The sequence below is a fragment of the Lepisosteus platostomus genome, chromosome 10 (genome assembly GCF_059453375.1).
Source record: "Lepisosteus platostomus isolate fLepPlt1 chromosome 10, fLepPlt1.hap1, whole genome shotgun sequence".
In the NCBI taxonomy this organism is placed as follows: Eukaryota; Metazoa; Chordata; class Actinopteri; order Semionotiformes; family Lepisosteidae; genus Lepisosteus; species Lepisosteus platostomus.
In genome coordinates this window covers 21,140,102-21,156,544 of record NC_142620.1, presented here as the reverse complement: position 1 = coordinate 21,156,544, position 16,443 = coordinate 21,140,102, and the positions used below count along the sequence as shown (strand labels likewise).

At 40.1% G+C, this 16,443-nt stretch overlaps 1 protein-coding gene across 8 annotated transcripts in view; it reads right to left on the bottom strand.

Moving 5' to 3' along the window:
* Positions 1-13,913, bottom strand: part of tmem229b (transmembrane protein 229B) — a 31,402-nt gene extending 17,489 nt beyond the window's left edge. For 2 of the 8 annotated variants that reach the window (XM_088648780.1, XM_088648778.1), the window contains exons 1-4: positions 13,798-13,913; positions 11,299-11,382; positions 5,650-5,798; positions 2,666-2,744 (exon numbers count right to left, since the gene is read on the bottom strand). Coding sequence is in view for 3 of the 8 variants with exons in the window: in XM_088648775.1 (XP_088504901.1) it covers positions 11,299-11,382; positions 13,798-13,871 (158 nt within the window). In the remaining 5 variants the exon portion in view is untranslated. The remainder of the gene's footprint in view (positions 1-2,665; positions 2,745-5,649; positions 5,799-11,298; positions 11,383-13,797) is intronic. The other 6 variants (XM_088648781.1, XM_088648779.1, XM_088648775.1 and 3 more) reach the window with 4 other exon arrangements.
* Between the last annotated feature and the right edge of the window lie 2,530 nt (positions 13,914-16,443).

Here is a 16,443-nt window from a genome sequence, read left to right as displayed (position 1 = left end):
AATCAGCAAAGATTGAACAACACGCTGTTTTCCTCGATGCCCGTTAATTACCCCACAATCAGTGGTGATTTGGGATTACGAAAGAGGCTTACTTGGACTTGGGATAGAAGAAAAGCACAAGGAACAAGGCATGAAAAGACAAATCTCCACAACTGCTGCCAATCGGCATACAGGCAGTTCAGTAATTAGCCCCCACTCATTAGGTCTGCCTATCCCCTCTCACCTAGGATCACCAGACACTCCTGCCCCTCATTCATTCCAGTCCTGGAGCTCTGACCACAAAAGGGAGATACCAGAACCATGAAGACCGAGCAATAGAAATTGGGGGACACATTGCACCACTAGACACAGGAGAGGACTTGGCGACCAGAGGGGGACTCTACAGAGAGCAGAGGAAGGCTCAGGCATTATCTTCCTCCCCCAGTGCTGTATGTGTTACAGAGAGACAGGGCAGGGAGAGTATAATGGGACATACTAATTGGGACTGTGGGGTCTGGAGAGAACACTATTGGCAATAGAGGGACTAGAAGGAGTTTAGTCTCTTCCTTCATGTTGGAAGAAGGAGGTTCCTCAGGATACTGGACCATTTTTTTAAAGTGCTGCTGTTGGATTGTTCTGCACTGTTGTTTTGATTACTTGGGTATATAAGGTTCAGATGTGTTTCTGTATGTGTCCCTGATGGATACCTTGTTTTCTAGTGTTCCTTGTATGGAGTAGACAGTGACAGTTATTGAAATAGTGGTGATTCTGGGAGATAAAAAGAACCTGTTACAGGGAGCAGGGTCAGCCTCTTAAAATTGCTTGTAGTTGGCTACAGTTCCTGCTTATTGACATGTCCACTATATATCTGTGACACAGCTATGGCAATATTAAAATGAATGAAAAACATCACCCTCTGGATATCTACAGACACTCTGTCACTTGCCCATTGTGACTAAAGAAAGCTGCTGGTAAGATGTGTGGGTGCCTGAAATCTTTAATGGACATGCAGGGCGCAAGGCAGGACTACAACCTAAACAGTACACCAGTCCATTGCTGGACCAACTCGGAGATGACGAGCGTGTCTTCAGAGGAGGGGTGGAGAATAGAGCACTCAACAAACACAGGGACCCAAGGGCATGGCACAGACCTCCTAAAACTAATAATGCACAGGACAATTACATAACCATGCCACAGATAATGAATTGCGCTGCATTTTCATTACATTTTCATATTCCTGAGCAAGCATTGCAGACCATGCATCCATTCAAACCCACGACAAAGGAACACATCCCAGAAGGAAGATTCCTTGATTGGTCCATGATGGCCACAGCCCCACAGTTCTACAACATCAGCTGCTTCAGTTCAGGCTAAGCAGAAGTCTTCCATAGAGCAGTGCAGGTAACTTCTCAGTTCAGTTTATTTGTCATATGGATGGAGGTTTTTACCTGTTATGGCTTCTGGCATGTAGGGGTGGCACAATCCTGCTGCTGTTACCATAACATTGGTTTTTTATAGGACAGGGTTGTTAGCCTTGTGCCCAACCTCCAACATGGAGGACCTGGCACCTGACATGGGACACGAACCCACTACCCTGAGATTATGAGTCTCAGGCTCTACCAACAGAGCAGGTCAGGGTACAAGTGCAATGAAATGCTTTGCATGTGTGTTCCAATACAGAGACATTAAAGGAATCACCAAAAACATAAACACAGAAGAGCAGCAGCAACAACAGCAAGTTAAATAACATACAACTTAGAAAACAAGTCAATCAAGCAGTATGAGAGAAAAAAAACATCAGTGTGAGCCAGTGGTAGGCCAAGGACTTACAGTATAAAGCTAAACCTAAACTGGTTAAGTATTCTCTTATTCAATTCAGCCTCAGCAGTCCCTGGTACACTCTATACAATGATAACCATGTTCAGTCACCTGGAAGATCATTTGCTTGATTACTCCAGTTTTAACACAGAAGTAAATGGTTGCGTATCGTTTCTGGTTAAAACATAGCCCATGTGTTAAAATCAGTTTTGCCATTTTGTTTTCCCTTTTTTAGTTTTTCCAACTAAATAAATTATCAATGTAGGCCATCAGCCTTATTTGCATGCCGTGCAAATAAGCTGCCTTAGTCCCACCTCTGTAGCAGAGATAAAAGGTATAAAATACCTCCTGCACCAACCAGTTCCGTGTTTGTCCAGTAAAAGCTAGGAAGTCGAGTCATAATTTGGTGCGACTTCTCTTCACTCGAGGTTTTAGTGGGTTATCGTGGGATATACAAAAGTTCGAGAACACCCAGCTGTGGGTCAGCACTTTGACGCAGTCAAAACCCCAGGTGAAGTCAGCAGTGGGGGGTCTGTGGGGTTCATGTGTAGGAGCAGATGGATGCTGATGAAGAGCTGATGTTTCTATCCCTGGGCAGCAGCTTAGGTCAATGGCAGTGGTAAAACATTCTCTCCAAACATTTCTCAAAGAAAAAAACATTTTCTCAAAAATGTTTGTTTCTAACTTACATTTGTTTATAAGCTAAATAAACTAAGCCCTCCTGGCTCCCCTCAGCCCCCACACTTATGCACACAGCAGTCTATCCAAAGACATACATCAATACGTCAAAAGCTGGTTTAGCATGGTGGTGATTTTTTCTTTTGGGTCAGCAGTAACAAAATTGCAGTTTCTGCTTTATTCAACCAACCTTAAAAGCGTCCCGTGTCTCTGCAATTTCTTGTTGAATCCTGAATCTCAGAGAGTACTTCCAGAGCCACTGACTTGAGCTGTAAGTACAAAGAAATTTGCACATATCTGAAAAAGGGAAAGACTTTGACCTATTAATCATCTCCCATCCCCGAGATTTCAGCAAATCCCACTAGAATGTAAAGTACCGAGTAACACCTTAAATGCAGTACTTGCTTAGCATTCCAAGTGGGTACAGAACAGGGACTGCAGAGACAAGGCAGCCTTGAAATAGGTCAGGGATTAGTGTACTGATCTGAACAGGGGGGTTCAGATACCATGCACTAGATCAGCACCAAGGAGAAATAATCCAGATTCTATAAATGTATAAAATGTTCTTCCTGGCAGTTTGAATTGTGTACTTTGATTTGTGTTTCACTGTGGATCATGAAAATGTCCAGTGGGTCAGTGCCTTTTTTACAAGGATTTTTACAAGCCCCCTGATAGTCTTCTCTGCTCCATACTAAAAATGCTCAGTTCTTTTAGACTGCCAGTGTAGGATATCATTTAATCCTGGGAATGTACCTTACAGTAGCTACAGTCACAGTTTGGTGAACTTATTCAAAAGCAACAATCTATTTTGTCATGTGGTGATCACAATTGTAACCATGCACTAGATACCATGCACTAGATCAGCACCAAGGAGAAATAATCCAGATTCTATAAATGTATAAAATGTTCTTCCTGGCAGTTTGAATTGTGTACTTTGATTTGTGTTTCACTGTGGATCATGAAAATGTCCAGTGGGTCAGTGCCTTTTTTACAAGGATTTTTACAAGCCCCCTGATAGTCTTCTCTGCTCCATACTAAAAATGCTCAGTTCTTTTAGACTGCCAGTGTAGGATATCATTTAATCCTGGGAATGTACCTTACAGTAGCTACAGTCACAGTTTGGTGAACTTATTCAAAAGCAACAATCTATTTTGTCATGTGGTGATCACAATTGTAAAAAAAATCTAAATTATTTCAAAACTTGAGCTCCATCTGTCTCAGATTATATAGTGTGCCCACTAACCCTTGTTATAAGATGCAGTTGACTGATGGATGTGTTATGGAACAGAGAATCAGGGGAGTCTGACCTTTCTTATGTTCTTAACAGAGCATCTCTTATCAGGGCTTACAAAACAAGCAGCAGAATCCAAAATCTTCATTATCATGTGTTACTGTAAGTAACAGGGGCATAATTTGACTTTTCAATGTTGAATTTTCAGTCCATGAACCTTAAATTCAGCACCTTATTATCCCAAATCAAACTTAAAATGTTGGAATAAAGGGAATATGTCACAATCAAACTTAATTTTGTATTCTAACAGCATGTGTAAGTACCAAAAAGTCATAAGACGCATAACAATTTAAAATAAACCTCTGGATTTTCGGGAAAACAGGCCTAGCAAGCAACTTACTCAAGAAGAGAAAGAGACCAACTTTACTCTCCAGAGATAAATTTACTGGAGACTTGCAGTTCAGTGTATAAAACAGCTTTAGAAAACAGAGAGAATTCCTCCATTTTTACACTGTTTAAATCATCCTAAAATCTGGCTTTGGAGATAATGCCTTTGAAGTACCATAACAATGACTCCAAACCGAGACGATTCTTCAGAAACTCCCTGATCAATCTATCAGAATTAACCAGGAACAAACTTTCTGATGTAGAAATAAGTTCGCTCTACCAAGCGTCAAGTCTGCCTTTCCAGTCTGTGTTTCAGAAGTCATAACCTGCTCAGCACTGACAGATGGCAATACTTGAAGATCATCTGACACAGCGTCTTGTTCCTCTCATTTCCTGTGAAGCACCCTGTACTCTGATCTCTGGTGCCTGGACTACCCAGTGCTCTCAGTTTTTCCAGCATTTTAAAATCACAAGGCTTGCCAAGATCTGAGTGAAGTGTGGAAATTAGAGTCAATACAGAGCAGGGGAAATTGCGGCTGAACATGAAATCTGCTGTCCATGTCACAGCAGAACAAAGGCTGCCCACCTATCTGCCCTGTGCTCAGGAACTGCTGCCATGGATTCTTCTTTACACAAAGAGTGTAGGGGATAAGACACCGAGCCATGTTGCCAAAGTTGATACCCTTGTTTCTTTCATGAAATGGCGGAATGAGATCCTTGGATTAATTAGCAATAAAACATGCCATATGGACCAAAATTGCCTCCTGTCATTTGTAGTCTCTTATGTTTCTAAAGCAATCCCTTAATTGTTTTGTAACTGCTATACTGAAAAGACAAATTCAGAATCAATCTTTGCTGTGGAGCACGTGATAATGCCTAATCACTGAATATAGCTGCTAAACTTGAAAAAGAGCTTGGAGTTGATACTATTATCCATTCACTCTCTGATGTGTCAAAGGTTGCTGCCAAACAGGTGTGCTTACAATATTGCGACCAGAGAAAAGATACTTGTCAACAGTTGCTGGACCTCATTAACACTTCTGCAGCAAAATGCGTGTCTCCTCTGGTAGTTGGTGATGAAAACTGAGTTCAGAATAAGAAACGGGCCGAAACATTTCCCCCTCCACCTAAGAAGTTCCAAAGTCTGGTCTTAACAGCCAAGATTATGGCCAATATCTTTTGATAATCAATTACAGGCCTCACACAACTCTACTGGACAATCCAATGTTGGTCCAGCTGAATAAAGCCAACAGTGAAAAATAGCTGGCAATGTTGGTGCATGATTGACTGTTGTGGACAATGCATCAGTTGAAAAGCCTAGGACTGCACCGATGTTAAGACTGAACGTGTATAGTCTGAATTTTAAATGGCAAATTTCACAAGAAGGTCCATAGTACTGTATTAACAATAAAACAGTACAAGAACGAATCACCAGACAAGTCTGCAACAGTAAAAACACCTGCTTTTATCTGCAACTGTCTGGTTGCATGCTGTCAGAACTGGTTGGGATGTAGGTGGAGAAGTTTGGAATGTAACACTTTTTACTCACAACTCACATCTTTTCTACTTAATTCCTGCGTTTGGTTACCACTTCCTTACAGCACAACCTGCTCAAGCAATCAAAATATTCTCCTCCAGATTTCACTGCAAATCCATGGCTTTTCTGGTCACACCCCATCGATTCTTCTGGCATCTGAAGTCTGTGCTGCAAGGGACATGGATTCAGCATGAAGATTCTCTCAAATCTACCATTGAGAAGGCATTGAGAGTTAGGTTATTAACCTGTTATCAAGGGGTTTGAAAGACAAATGGTCTCAGTCAGTTGAGTTGACAATTACACTGAGAAATAAAAGCAGTGTTTGAGAGCAGCAAACATCACTATATAAAATCTACATTAAAATACACATGTACACGTAAATGTTTTCTTTATATGGTGCATTGCTCACATTGTACTTCCCCTGATTTGCTGCTCTCTGAAAACAGTGCAGAGGAGTAAGCATTAATCATCTGACAAGACCTTCTATTTTGCCTTAAACTGATTAATGCAATATCCCTGAGCTGCACACAGAATGCTTCAGTTCCGCAGACCAGCACGCATGAATAAAGTTCGAGCTAAATCACCCAAGACGAGGATTTAATTTGTCCTCCATAAAGCCAAGACGACAATGCTGAGTCTGCAGGTGAAAAAGAACAAGTTTAAATTCTATGTACTGCTTTCACTTGCTTATAAGGACTTACCAGTGATACAAGACCTGAAGGTACAACAAAGACATCACTAGTCTATCTGTTCTGGCTACAGCAGATTCTGAATTGTGTTGTTGCAGTGCAGAAACACTTTCCTCTGTATCTGAAAGTCCAAATCAGTGATCCAGGATGGGACATGACATACTGTGCTGCAGGTCTCCCTGTTTTGAGAGTCCACAGTGTGGGTAAAAATAATGTGTCCCTTTTGCATGTACATTGCAATTACCTCAGTGTCAGCGTCAAATCAATAATGCAATAATGCAATAATGCCCTAACTTAAATCTAATTATATTTCGGTCCTTGTCCTTCCCCCTTCACATTAATGTATTAATTCATTCTTTTTGTTAAGGGTTTCAATATGCAAGTTGTGATAAAGCCAATGATTAAAATATGTGGTTTTGAGCAAGCTACTAGTGTTTTTGTTACCTTTGAGTTAGTAAGAATTTTGCTAATGTCCCAAAAGTAGTGGAAAGTCAATTTGCAAAGGTTAAAGGAGAAGAATACTCATGCATAAAAGAATCACAGCTCATCTCAAAATTTGAAGAAATCTGTCACGTGCCATGCAATTTCCTGAGCTCTGGATTGCAGGTTTGAAGGTAAGTGAAGTAACCGCTAAGAACATTAAGACCTTCCTAACAAGCCGCAACAACCTAGCTCAGAAATCAAGTTAAACTTCTGTCATCCACTCTAACTGCAATGATAAAAAATTATAGTCCATTGAAATGTTAATAGAAAAAAATGAGGCAGATCAGAGCTGATAATACTATGTTCCAGGCCGACTTAGACTTTAAAGCTAGTCCCTAAAGAAGACCTGGAGAAATGCCAGAAAATGCAAAAAAAGCTATTAACCCTCATAGTTTACAAAAAGTTAAACCTGGTCCAGAGGACAGAGATAACTGACCTCTTCCTGGTCCAAAAGCCGCACCCTAAATGCTTCCAATTATACTGTATGTCCCAACTAAACAAAGGCAGCCTGGGACACATAAAATGACAGATTACGTCTTCAGTTGTGCAAATCTATTCTATCAATCTATTTCACAACTCAATAGATCTAATTTTAAATACAATCTCTTGCAGCTTCCTGTCACCGTTTCATTGCAGGTAAGTTTCTTGACAGAGCATCTGGTATTGGTGTCTTCATAACTAAACCGATTAAATGGATAAAAAAGGTAACGTAATGAATATCATCTCCACCCACAGCTGTGCTCTGCTAAGTGGAAAACAAGACATGGAACAGTTTGGAGTTCTTTTGAGAACCTTAATGACCTTCAAGATTTCAGAACAATGGTTCAACACCAATCGAATGCACTATTCCTGCACATCATAGGGTTACCTAGAAAAGGAATGATCATGCCATCTATTCATTATGCAATGAAAGGATTTTGAGTCTCTACTGCAACCTGAAACCTGCTCTCTACATTCAATTGTTCGTACAAGCTTGAGTGCCGGTTCAGTTTATAAGATGCTTGTGTTACTTCCCTGGTTTACCCTTGACCTACTGAGGCTGAGAACAATGCCAACAGTGTCCATCATTTTACAATTTTGAAACCTCTTAAAAACTAACTTAGGAAAGGAACTTAGATGCAGTACCAGGCAGTACTGTTTAAAGCACTTTCTTTCCCAAGATGAAAGATCCAAGTACTGCAGCCCAAAGAACAGCCTTTGAACAAGCGACTGATGTATAGCCTACAAGAGCGAGATATTTATTCATTAGCATTCATTGCTGTTTGAAGCGAACCCTAGCAAGGATATTATAAAAGTGTAGATGATTTTAAACTTTTATCTGGATACCTAGATGGTTTGTATAGAATGCTTTATTGGAAGCATTTGTCTCTGCTGTTCAATGTTTCCCCCCTTTGAAGAGCTGTTTCATCTGAGGGACATTTCTGTGCTACCATTTCTGAACGCATAGGAAAATATATGAAATATGCTTAATTGTTTTTTTGGTTGTAATAGCAGATTTTAAGTGGGTATTGGTAAAAGTGCTTCACAGGGTGACTACCACAGATCAGCTACAGTTGAGAATAGTGAATACAGTGCCTTTCCCTTTCCGGCATCCTGTACTGGTTATGGGACTGCTTGTGCATTACAACAAATCACAAATCAAATTAGAGCAATTTTTTGTCTTTGCTGAAACTTCATGAAACACTTCAATCCAGTCATCCTGTGCTCGTTGCATAAAAGCAAACATATATTTTAGCTTGCCCTCTAGAGTTCTACATACTGGCTCACAGCAAGTGACCCTTGTTTTCACTTTAAAAAAAATTACTGACCTTCAGCAATGACCTACAGTACAGTACAATTCCACAGCCGCACTTTAAAAGCTATCCTCACCAGGGGGTTTTTATTTCTGAGGTACTTGACAACTAGCAATTGGAGTACGGTCTTTCAATTAAAGTCTTGGGAGAGGCAGGTCATTGCTCTGACTGGCAGGGATAAACAATTCAGCACAAAAATGACTGTGCAGAGATTTAATGAGATTCCTCTGGTTAACCAACATAAAAAACTCAAATCTCTTACTAGTAAAGAGTCTCAAAACAGGAGACTAAAACTCTGGTCCTTCAAAACCACAGGATTTTTTAGTTTAATTTCCTCTAATCAAATAAATTAAGTGTCGTTTGGTTTATGGTGTTCAGAGTGAAGTTGGTATTCAGATGGGTTTTCTTTGCATCTATTTCAAAATACATGCTGGCATCTTTAAATTGTCCCGGTGTGTTTGTGCCCTGCAATGGACTAGTGACTCACCTAGAGTGCAGTCCCACCATGTGCCCTGTGCTTCCAGGAGAGCTTTAGGTTGCCATCAAAGTGTAGTTGTCATGAATATAAAAATAAACATTTTCTTAAATTCAGATTCATTTCTATTTGAACTTATCCATGATCAGGTACGATACACAAAACAAAGACCTGTGATGTAATTGGAATAACAGAAAAATGGCATCAGAGAGTAATGGTAAGGCATTCAGCATTAGTAAATACAAAGCAATCTGGAAAGATGAGAATAATGGGAGAAATATAGGTGTAAAACCGCACATTAAAAGAGCATTCGGGTACAGAAACATAGCCTAAAAAAAAATCAAGGTTCTCAGAATCAATAAAGCTCAGGCTTAAAAAGCAAAATATTCAAAGAGCATAGTGTTGGAAGGAGCAGTTTAATCATGAATGTACATTATTTGAAAAGGAGGAAGTAAGTATGATGGTAGATTTCAATTTTCCTCACTCAGATTGGGAGCAAAATTAACATCTGCCTTCTTACTCAGTTCATCTGAGCACCTACTGAAGAAATGGCTGTGTTGATTTAGTGAAAGCTGCGCAGGTTAGAACAAAGAAATTCAATTCAAGAAAACAGGCTGCAAAGAAATGAGACAAGCTTAAGAGACCTATAACAGGATTGTATAAACACAGAACGAGAAAAGAATGGTTAGCATCACTTCAAAGATATATTGCTTGACACACTGTACAGAACAGATTTGTCCCAAGATTATACTGTATAATTAAAAAGAAAGAAGTGGCAGGGATGGCTTAATACATCCATTAAAAATAAATAAACTGTAAAGATAGCACCTACCAGTTAAAGGGTGACAAAACTGAAGTAATTGTAGGCTAGGAGGTCTTACAGCTAAAGTAGTGGATTATCTGTATGAAAATAAGATTCTTGGGGAGAATTAACAAGGATTTAGGAAAGGCTGGTCTTACTGAGCTACTTTTACAGAATTCTTTAAACAAGCAAGAGCATTAATGAATACAAACATATGATTTGATATATTTGGATTTTCAGAAAGCTTTTGATAAAGTTCACAAAAGAAAAGGAAGTGTACCAATTGCTACACTACAGTGAATGGCTGACACAATTAATAGATTATCAAAGAGGACTGTATTAGGAGCTCTGGTGAACATTACAGTTTTCCCTATAGACTGTTTAGTTAAGCTCTCTTTTAGTACATGTGCCTGCTGCTCTCTCAATCTCATGGGACTCCACCAGAAAGGTGCATGGTTTTAGCAGTCTGGTTCAACAATAAACAGCTGTTTGGGATTCATTGTAGAGTGTTAAAAGTACTGTTTGCTTCGAACAGAACTGGACTTATTACAACACATAAATGACAGTTCATGAGAAACAAATATCTTACTACTGTATATGTTTATTTCATATTCCAAGATGAACTGCTATGTTCAAGTGAATGCTTGAATTAGGTTGACATTAATAATCAATCAAAGGGGCCTGTATTAGGACCTCTGGTCATATAAATGACCTAAATTGTTATACAGATAGTCAACTAAGTATGTTTTCATACATGTTGTTTGGTGACACCAAATGAAGAATAAGCAAAAATTGTTGAAGCAAGAAAGGGAAATCCTAAGAACAGACAAAATTCAAGACTGGGCAATTACCTGGCTGATGACATTTAATGCAGACAAATTCGGAGTTCTGTATTTGGGCATTGAATATATCCGAGCAGTAAACTGGTGAGCTTTAAGAAGCTACTTAAAAAGCTTTAGTGCTGACAATATATACAGTTTATATTCTAGACAATGCAGGGATGCAATTAAAGAGGCAAACAGAACTTAAGCATAACAGTAGAAGTATAGAATTTAAATCAGGAGGTGACCTAATATGTGTGCAATTTTGGTCACCATGTTGCAAAAAGATATTGCTGCTCTGCAAACAGTCAAGAGAAGAGCTACCACATATGGTACATTTCTAAGCTCAAAGGAAAATCCTGCTCAGACAGGCTAAAAGTACTGACAATTTTTAGTCTCGAATAGAAACAACTACAAGGTGACCAAGTATTCATAGTACTCAAGATAACTGATAAAGTCATCTAACTGAACTTCTTCCCAATCCACAGTGAAACACAAATCATAGGTACAGTAGGTGAAACCAAACGATCTGGTTAAGCTGAAAATGAGAAGAGGACAATCTTAGGTTGTTATGACTAGTAAGACATTTCCTTAATAAAACTTACTTTGGTGTTTTTGCAGAAAACATGCATCCCAAGCAGGGTATTGTATGTCCTTTTGTAGAGTGGAATGAGTTGATACCATGTACTCTGAAAATACCAAATACAAAACAGATAAGACATGCTGTAACAACTACTTTGACAACAACAGATTTTAAGAATGCAGTCTGCATTTACAGTAACACTGCCATAGACTTATAGACATATGCCTACAGGTAGGTTGAGTTTTGGAAATGGTTGTAACAACCTGGGAATTAATAACATTATTTGCAATTAATCTTATAAACTTACTGATTGCTTGACTGCACCTTCTACAGTATGCAATTTAACACTCTGGTGCTGTAATATTCCTACAGCAAAGTTAAGCAGGACTCTTCATTAAAGTGCTTTTTGTTGCACATATGCTCTACAAAAAGATAGGCTTGGTCAGTGATGAGGCCAAATATGGACGAATACAATGGTTTGTAGAGTGTATGGCCAATGCAGATGTCCAGCATGGACACAACAGTGACATTAGCTGCAATGCAGCCTGTGATATACAGTAGATTCATGGGAGTTTCTATCACCATGTCAAGCAGCACAAGCAACACTGTAGCTGGTTTAGAATAAATGCTGTGCTAGCATTTTGCCCATGATCCAAAGTGACCATTACAGTCTTCCCTGTGGACTGTGTAGGTAAGTTCTGTTTCAGTATACATGCCTGCTGCTCTTTGCATCAATAGGAATCCAGCAGATTGAAGGATTTGATTAAAGGAGTTTAGCAGTCTGGTTCAGCAACAAACTGCTGTTTGGGATCATTTGAGTGTTAAAGGTACTCTCTGCTTCCAACAGAATTGCACCCATTATGAGAGGTGAATGCAAAAAATCTTCATGTTTATTTATTCCACATTTAAATAGTTCGGTGATTTAATCTTGTTTTCCATTCGGTTTGTGCAAATGCAAGCTTCTTGTTTAGTGACTACTGTATAGATTAAAGATGTCATGTATATTCCAGATACAACTTCACTCCCTTTGCCTGAGAAAATGATACGCTACTCTACAACATGTTTTTATTGCAACAGGTATCCTCCAAAAGCACAGAGACCTCAAATAACAGGACACAGTCCAGATTTTTTTCAATAAAAAAGTACCTATCCCGACCAGTGGTGTTTGTCAACAACCACACCAGTTTGCTTTTGCATCACAAACTCTACTCTTTCACAATGACTCTTGTTGAATATTGTTAGCGCAGTCTATCGGGAGATCTGTCTAACCCCCCTGCCCACTTCATTACCAATATGAGTTATTGTAGACCTGTTTCAAGTCACATTGCATGGAAAGCCACATAAACCAACTGAACAATCCCAGTCGTCCAGACACAAGCCCATCTTAAAGCCTGAGTATTAAGAACACGATGCCTCTGTAGTTTGAATCGCTATCACGGCACAGTGCATTAAGCACAGTGTGGGAGACTGAAGCTTCCAGTGCGCATGGAGCAGGTGAGGAGGGCACCGTTGCGCAATATTATGAGGGAAGCCCCAAGACCAGAATTCCGGTGGCTGGAGCACTCAAGGAGATGAAAGAGCTAACGCTATTTCACACTGTTCTGTCTGGCTGCCCGAACGCTGCTGAAAGAAGCGTTTTAATATTTTTTTCCACCTCAGCGTATACTGTAGATGTACTGTTTTCTTCTTCGACCTTTCTGTTCTTTTTAACAACACTGTGTATTAAGCACAATTCTGTGTAGAACGGGTTTAATAAATGGAATTGAGAATAGAAAATCACACAATTCTTAATATTCCCTTCCTCCTCCATTATAGCATTTTACTCTACATTAAGCTACAGCCGTAAAAGCTCTGCACCATCCAGATATTGATGCACAATGCTGTTGTTTTTTTCTTGCAATGATGGTTTACTTATTTCAAAATAAAAACCAAAATTACCACAACAACTCCGCCAAATCTGGGCATCATACGCACGATTAAGGTTCTATTTAAAATATTTTTGTTGTAACACCAAAGGCAGTTCGCCTTCTCTGACACGGAGATCCGAACACCCTTTCTACTTTAACACGGTGTGAAATGGGACAGCTACATTATCAACACAGAGATAATGCAGGTTATGCCATACATACTGTAGATTTCCATCGACAGGCCATCCACAATAATGCATTTGACATCCTTAAGGCGAAAAAGCGCTAACGTGGGTTTCGATTATTTAAAGCCCAGCAACATTCTCAGGACCTGGCGGCTGATGCCGGTCAGAGCCATGAATCACAATTAAATAGTAACCAAACACTTTATTGTTCGTTTTGCACTGTTTTGACTAATAATATGAGTACTAACCCGTTAGAATGCCATCACAATACAATAAAAAAAATACGTGGAAGCGATTAAGATGCCAGATGCATCTTTATTTTCAAAATTCTGGTACTCTTTCTATTTGCACCGTCTCTTTCTCTATTTTACCCGTAATAATGCAAACTATTGTGAGTAAAATCCTTAAAAATACGTTTTTAAGTCTGACCTATGAAACAGTCCAGCGCAGGGTCTCTTGGACAAAAAAGATGCACGGCCAAACGCCCCGGCACCGCTTCTCATCCCTGGTGAACCGCTCTCTGGCTCCGCTCTCTGAATGAAAATTGACACATTGGATTTCACTGCAGTAACAGCACATGCTCAAAGACTCTCTAGCAACACAGACCTTGCTCCGCTTTAACCGTTTCTGTCCCGGTCAGAAAAGCGAAAGGACCTCACTCACGGTTCCGAAACCGTTGTCACCTTTCATGATTGGGGGGGGGGGGAATCAACGAAAATAGGAAAGATATAGAGGTGATTTTTCGAAACAACAAGCACAATAATAAATACCACAACCAACGTCCTGAACCGTACTTGACATATTATGGTAAAACGGATCGTTTCTCCTTCGCAGTGTCAAAATGCATGCCTTTTCAATGCTGTGAGCCGAATTTCTATTCGCAGGAAAAACCGTCACAATGATTATTTTTAAATTAAATAGTTTGGTAACAGTAACATGAACAATGATATTTATATACAGAAAGGTATAGAGAGAGAGATCACGCTCTAGACTGAACAATAGCAATTTGGACTCAACTACAAACACCTGTTTTTATTACGAAGTGCTATGTTTGAAAAATGTACAGTACGTTACGGGTCACGACTGATCCACCTTATGGTGTGGTAGCTTAATATGTAATAAACACTAGGGATAAAGTAGCAGAATTTGTATTCTGTATGAGTTTACCTTCTTAAGAACCGTTAAGACTTCACTTCCTAGCACGCTCACATACCCGTAGCATGCTTATTGAACTGATCACATTCTGAACAATAAATGTGTTCCCAACAGCAAAATTGATTAGTGTCAACTCGTGAGGCAGTGTCTGAATACAGATAAATGCAATGTGGGCAATGACATCCTCTACACCAATTTTAACACAGCCCAATGAACAAAAATATGAGAAATGGAATGAAATCACCCCAGAGCCTCAGAGCAATCTTTGCATTCTTAAGAAAATCACATTGTTGCTAGAAATGGCGTTGGTGGACCAGTAGGTGGCTCTCTAACCCCCCCTGGGAACAGAAATTCTGTCTGCGCCAGTATCCCTGAATGCTGGAAAAAACATAGAGCTGTAGAGCATGTTGTCTTACGCTGTCTTTTTCTGTAACGATCTGTACGATCAACTTCAAACTGTGGTGTAGTGGCAGTTCTATGGAGGTATGAGAAAGAAACATGATCAGCCATTTACAGAGCTGAAAACTCTCATACAGCCCCCCTTAAAAAGTTTGAGGTGTCAAACTACCATGAACTGTTGTGAACAATTATTTGTATTTTAAAGTTATACCTATCCAATTCAGTGGTACTAATCGCTTCTTCATTTCTTGATTCCTGGACAACACAGGACAATGAGTTAGGACAGACTCCTTCCACTTGTGTGCTGACAGCTCCACAGCGCCTGACAGGAGAGTTAACTCTGATTGATGCCATGGCGTGTCCCTCACTGCTGTCACTGAACACGGCCAACTGTAGGAGATCTGGTTAGAGGGTTAGCCGAGAGAAAACCCTAATGGACTCATTCTAAACAGCTCTGTCACTGTTGGACACTGTTCACAGTTGACCAGTTCCTGATGTTCAGAGTGAATGAATCTTTGCTGGCTGAGAAACTCTAGTAGCTGATGTCACATTTTAGAAGATGGTGTCAAGTGAAATGTAAGGAATTCTCTCTCATGCAAAAACTGAAAATAACTGCGGTATAAAAGCAACAATCTCTTTATTCAATGTCACAAATTCCCTGACAACAGAATTTGATGCAAGTGTCATGCCTGACATCCCTCCCTAGAGGGCGCTCCACTGCTCCCATTATTGTCCGTGTGATTAAGCTCCGCAGGTGTACCCTTTTAGCGTTATTATTTAAAGACCAGCTCCTCCAGTCCTCGGGGCTCATCACTGGGGTAAGATGTCGCGAGGCCTGCCTAGCACCAGGGAACCCTACGTCCGTCTCCTGAGGGCATAGGCCTCATCCCCGACACCTCCCGCTTCCTGAACCCGGGGTCTGGAGGATCTCGCCCCGTCACCCTTGCACCTCCATGTTTTGTTTGTCCGTGTGCTCCCCCCTCCCGGGGATTTTAACTTTGTCGTGTCCCAGGATGGATTCCTTGTTGATGGACTCTCAGACTGTGTTTTGACCTGCCCTTGGACCCATTTGGATTTGGATGCCGTTTTGTCTTCCTCGTACACTGTCTCACGGACTGTCACTATTATTTTGTGCACTATTAAACCCTTGTGTGTTCCCTTTTACCACGCCTCCTGTTTTCTCCAGCTCTTACCGCATCGCATAGGGTCTTCTACAAGATCTGACACAGATTTCAGTCCGCGCTCGTGACAGAAAGCTAATATTTGCATAAAACTCTGTTCCTATAAATTCCTATTACATAACTTCACCTTAAATATTAATAATGTCAGGACATTTCTGAAATTCATAAAGTCATGAAAGTTCTTTTTTAGGATTGGAGAAGTATTAAATGGCATTGGTGACATTCACAAAGACCTGCCAACAGGTCAGTGTTACACCATGCTCACAGTGTTCACACGTGGAGTCCCATGAGCTGTCCCAGCAACCTGGATTATCATTTTGTTAACTCAAGTTCATTACAG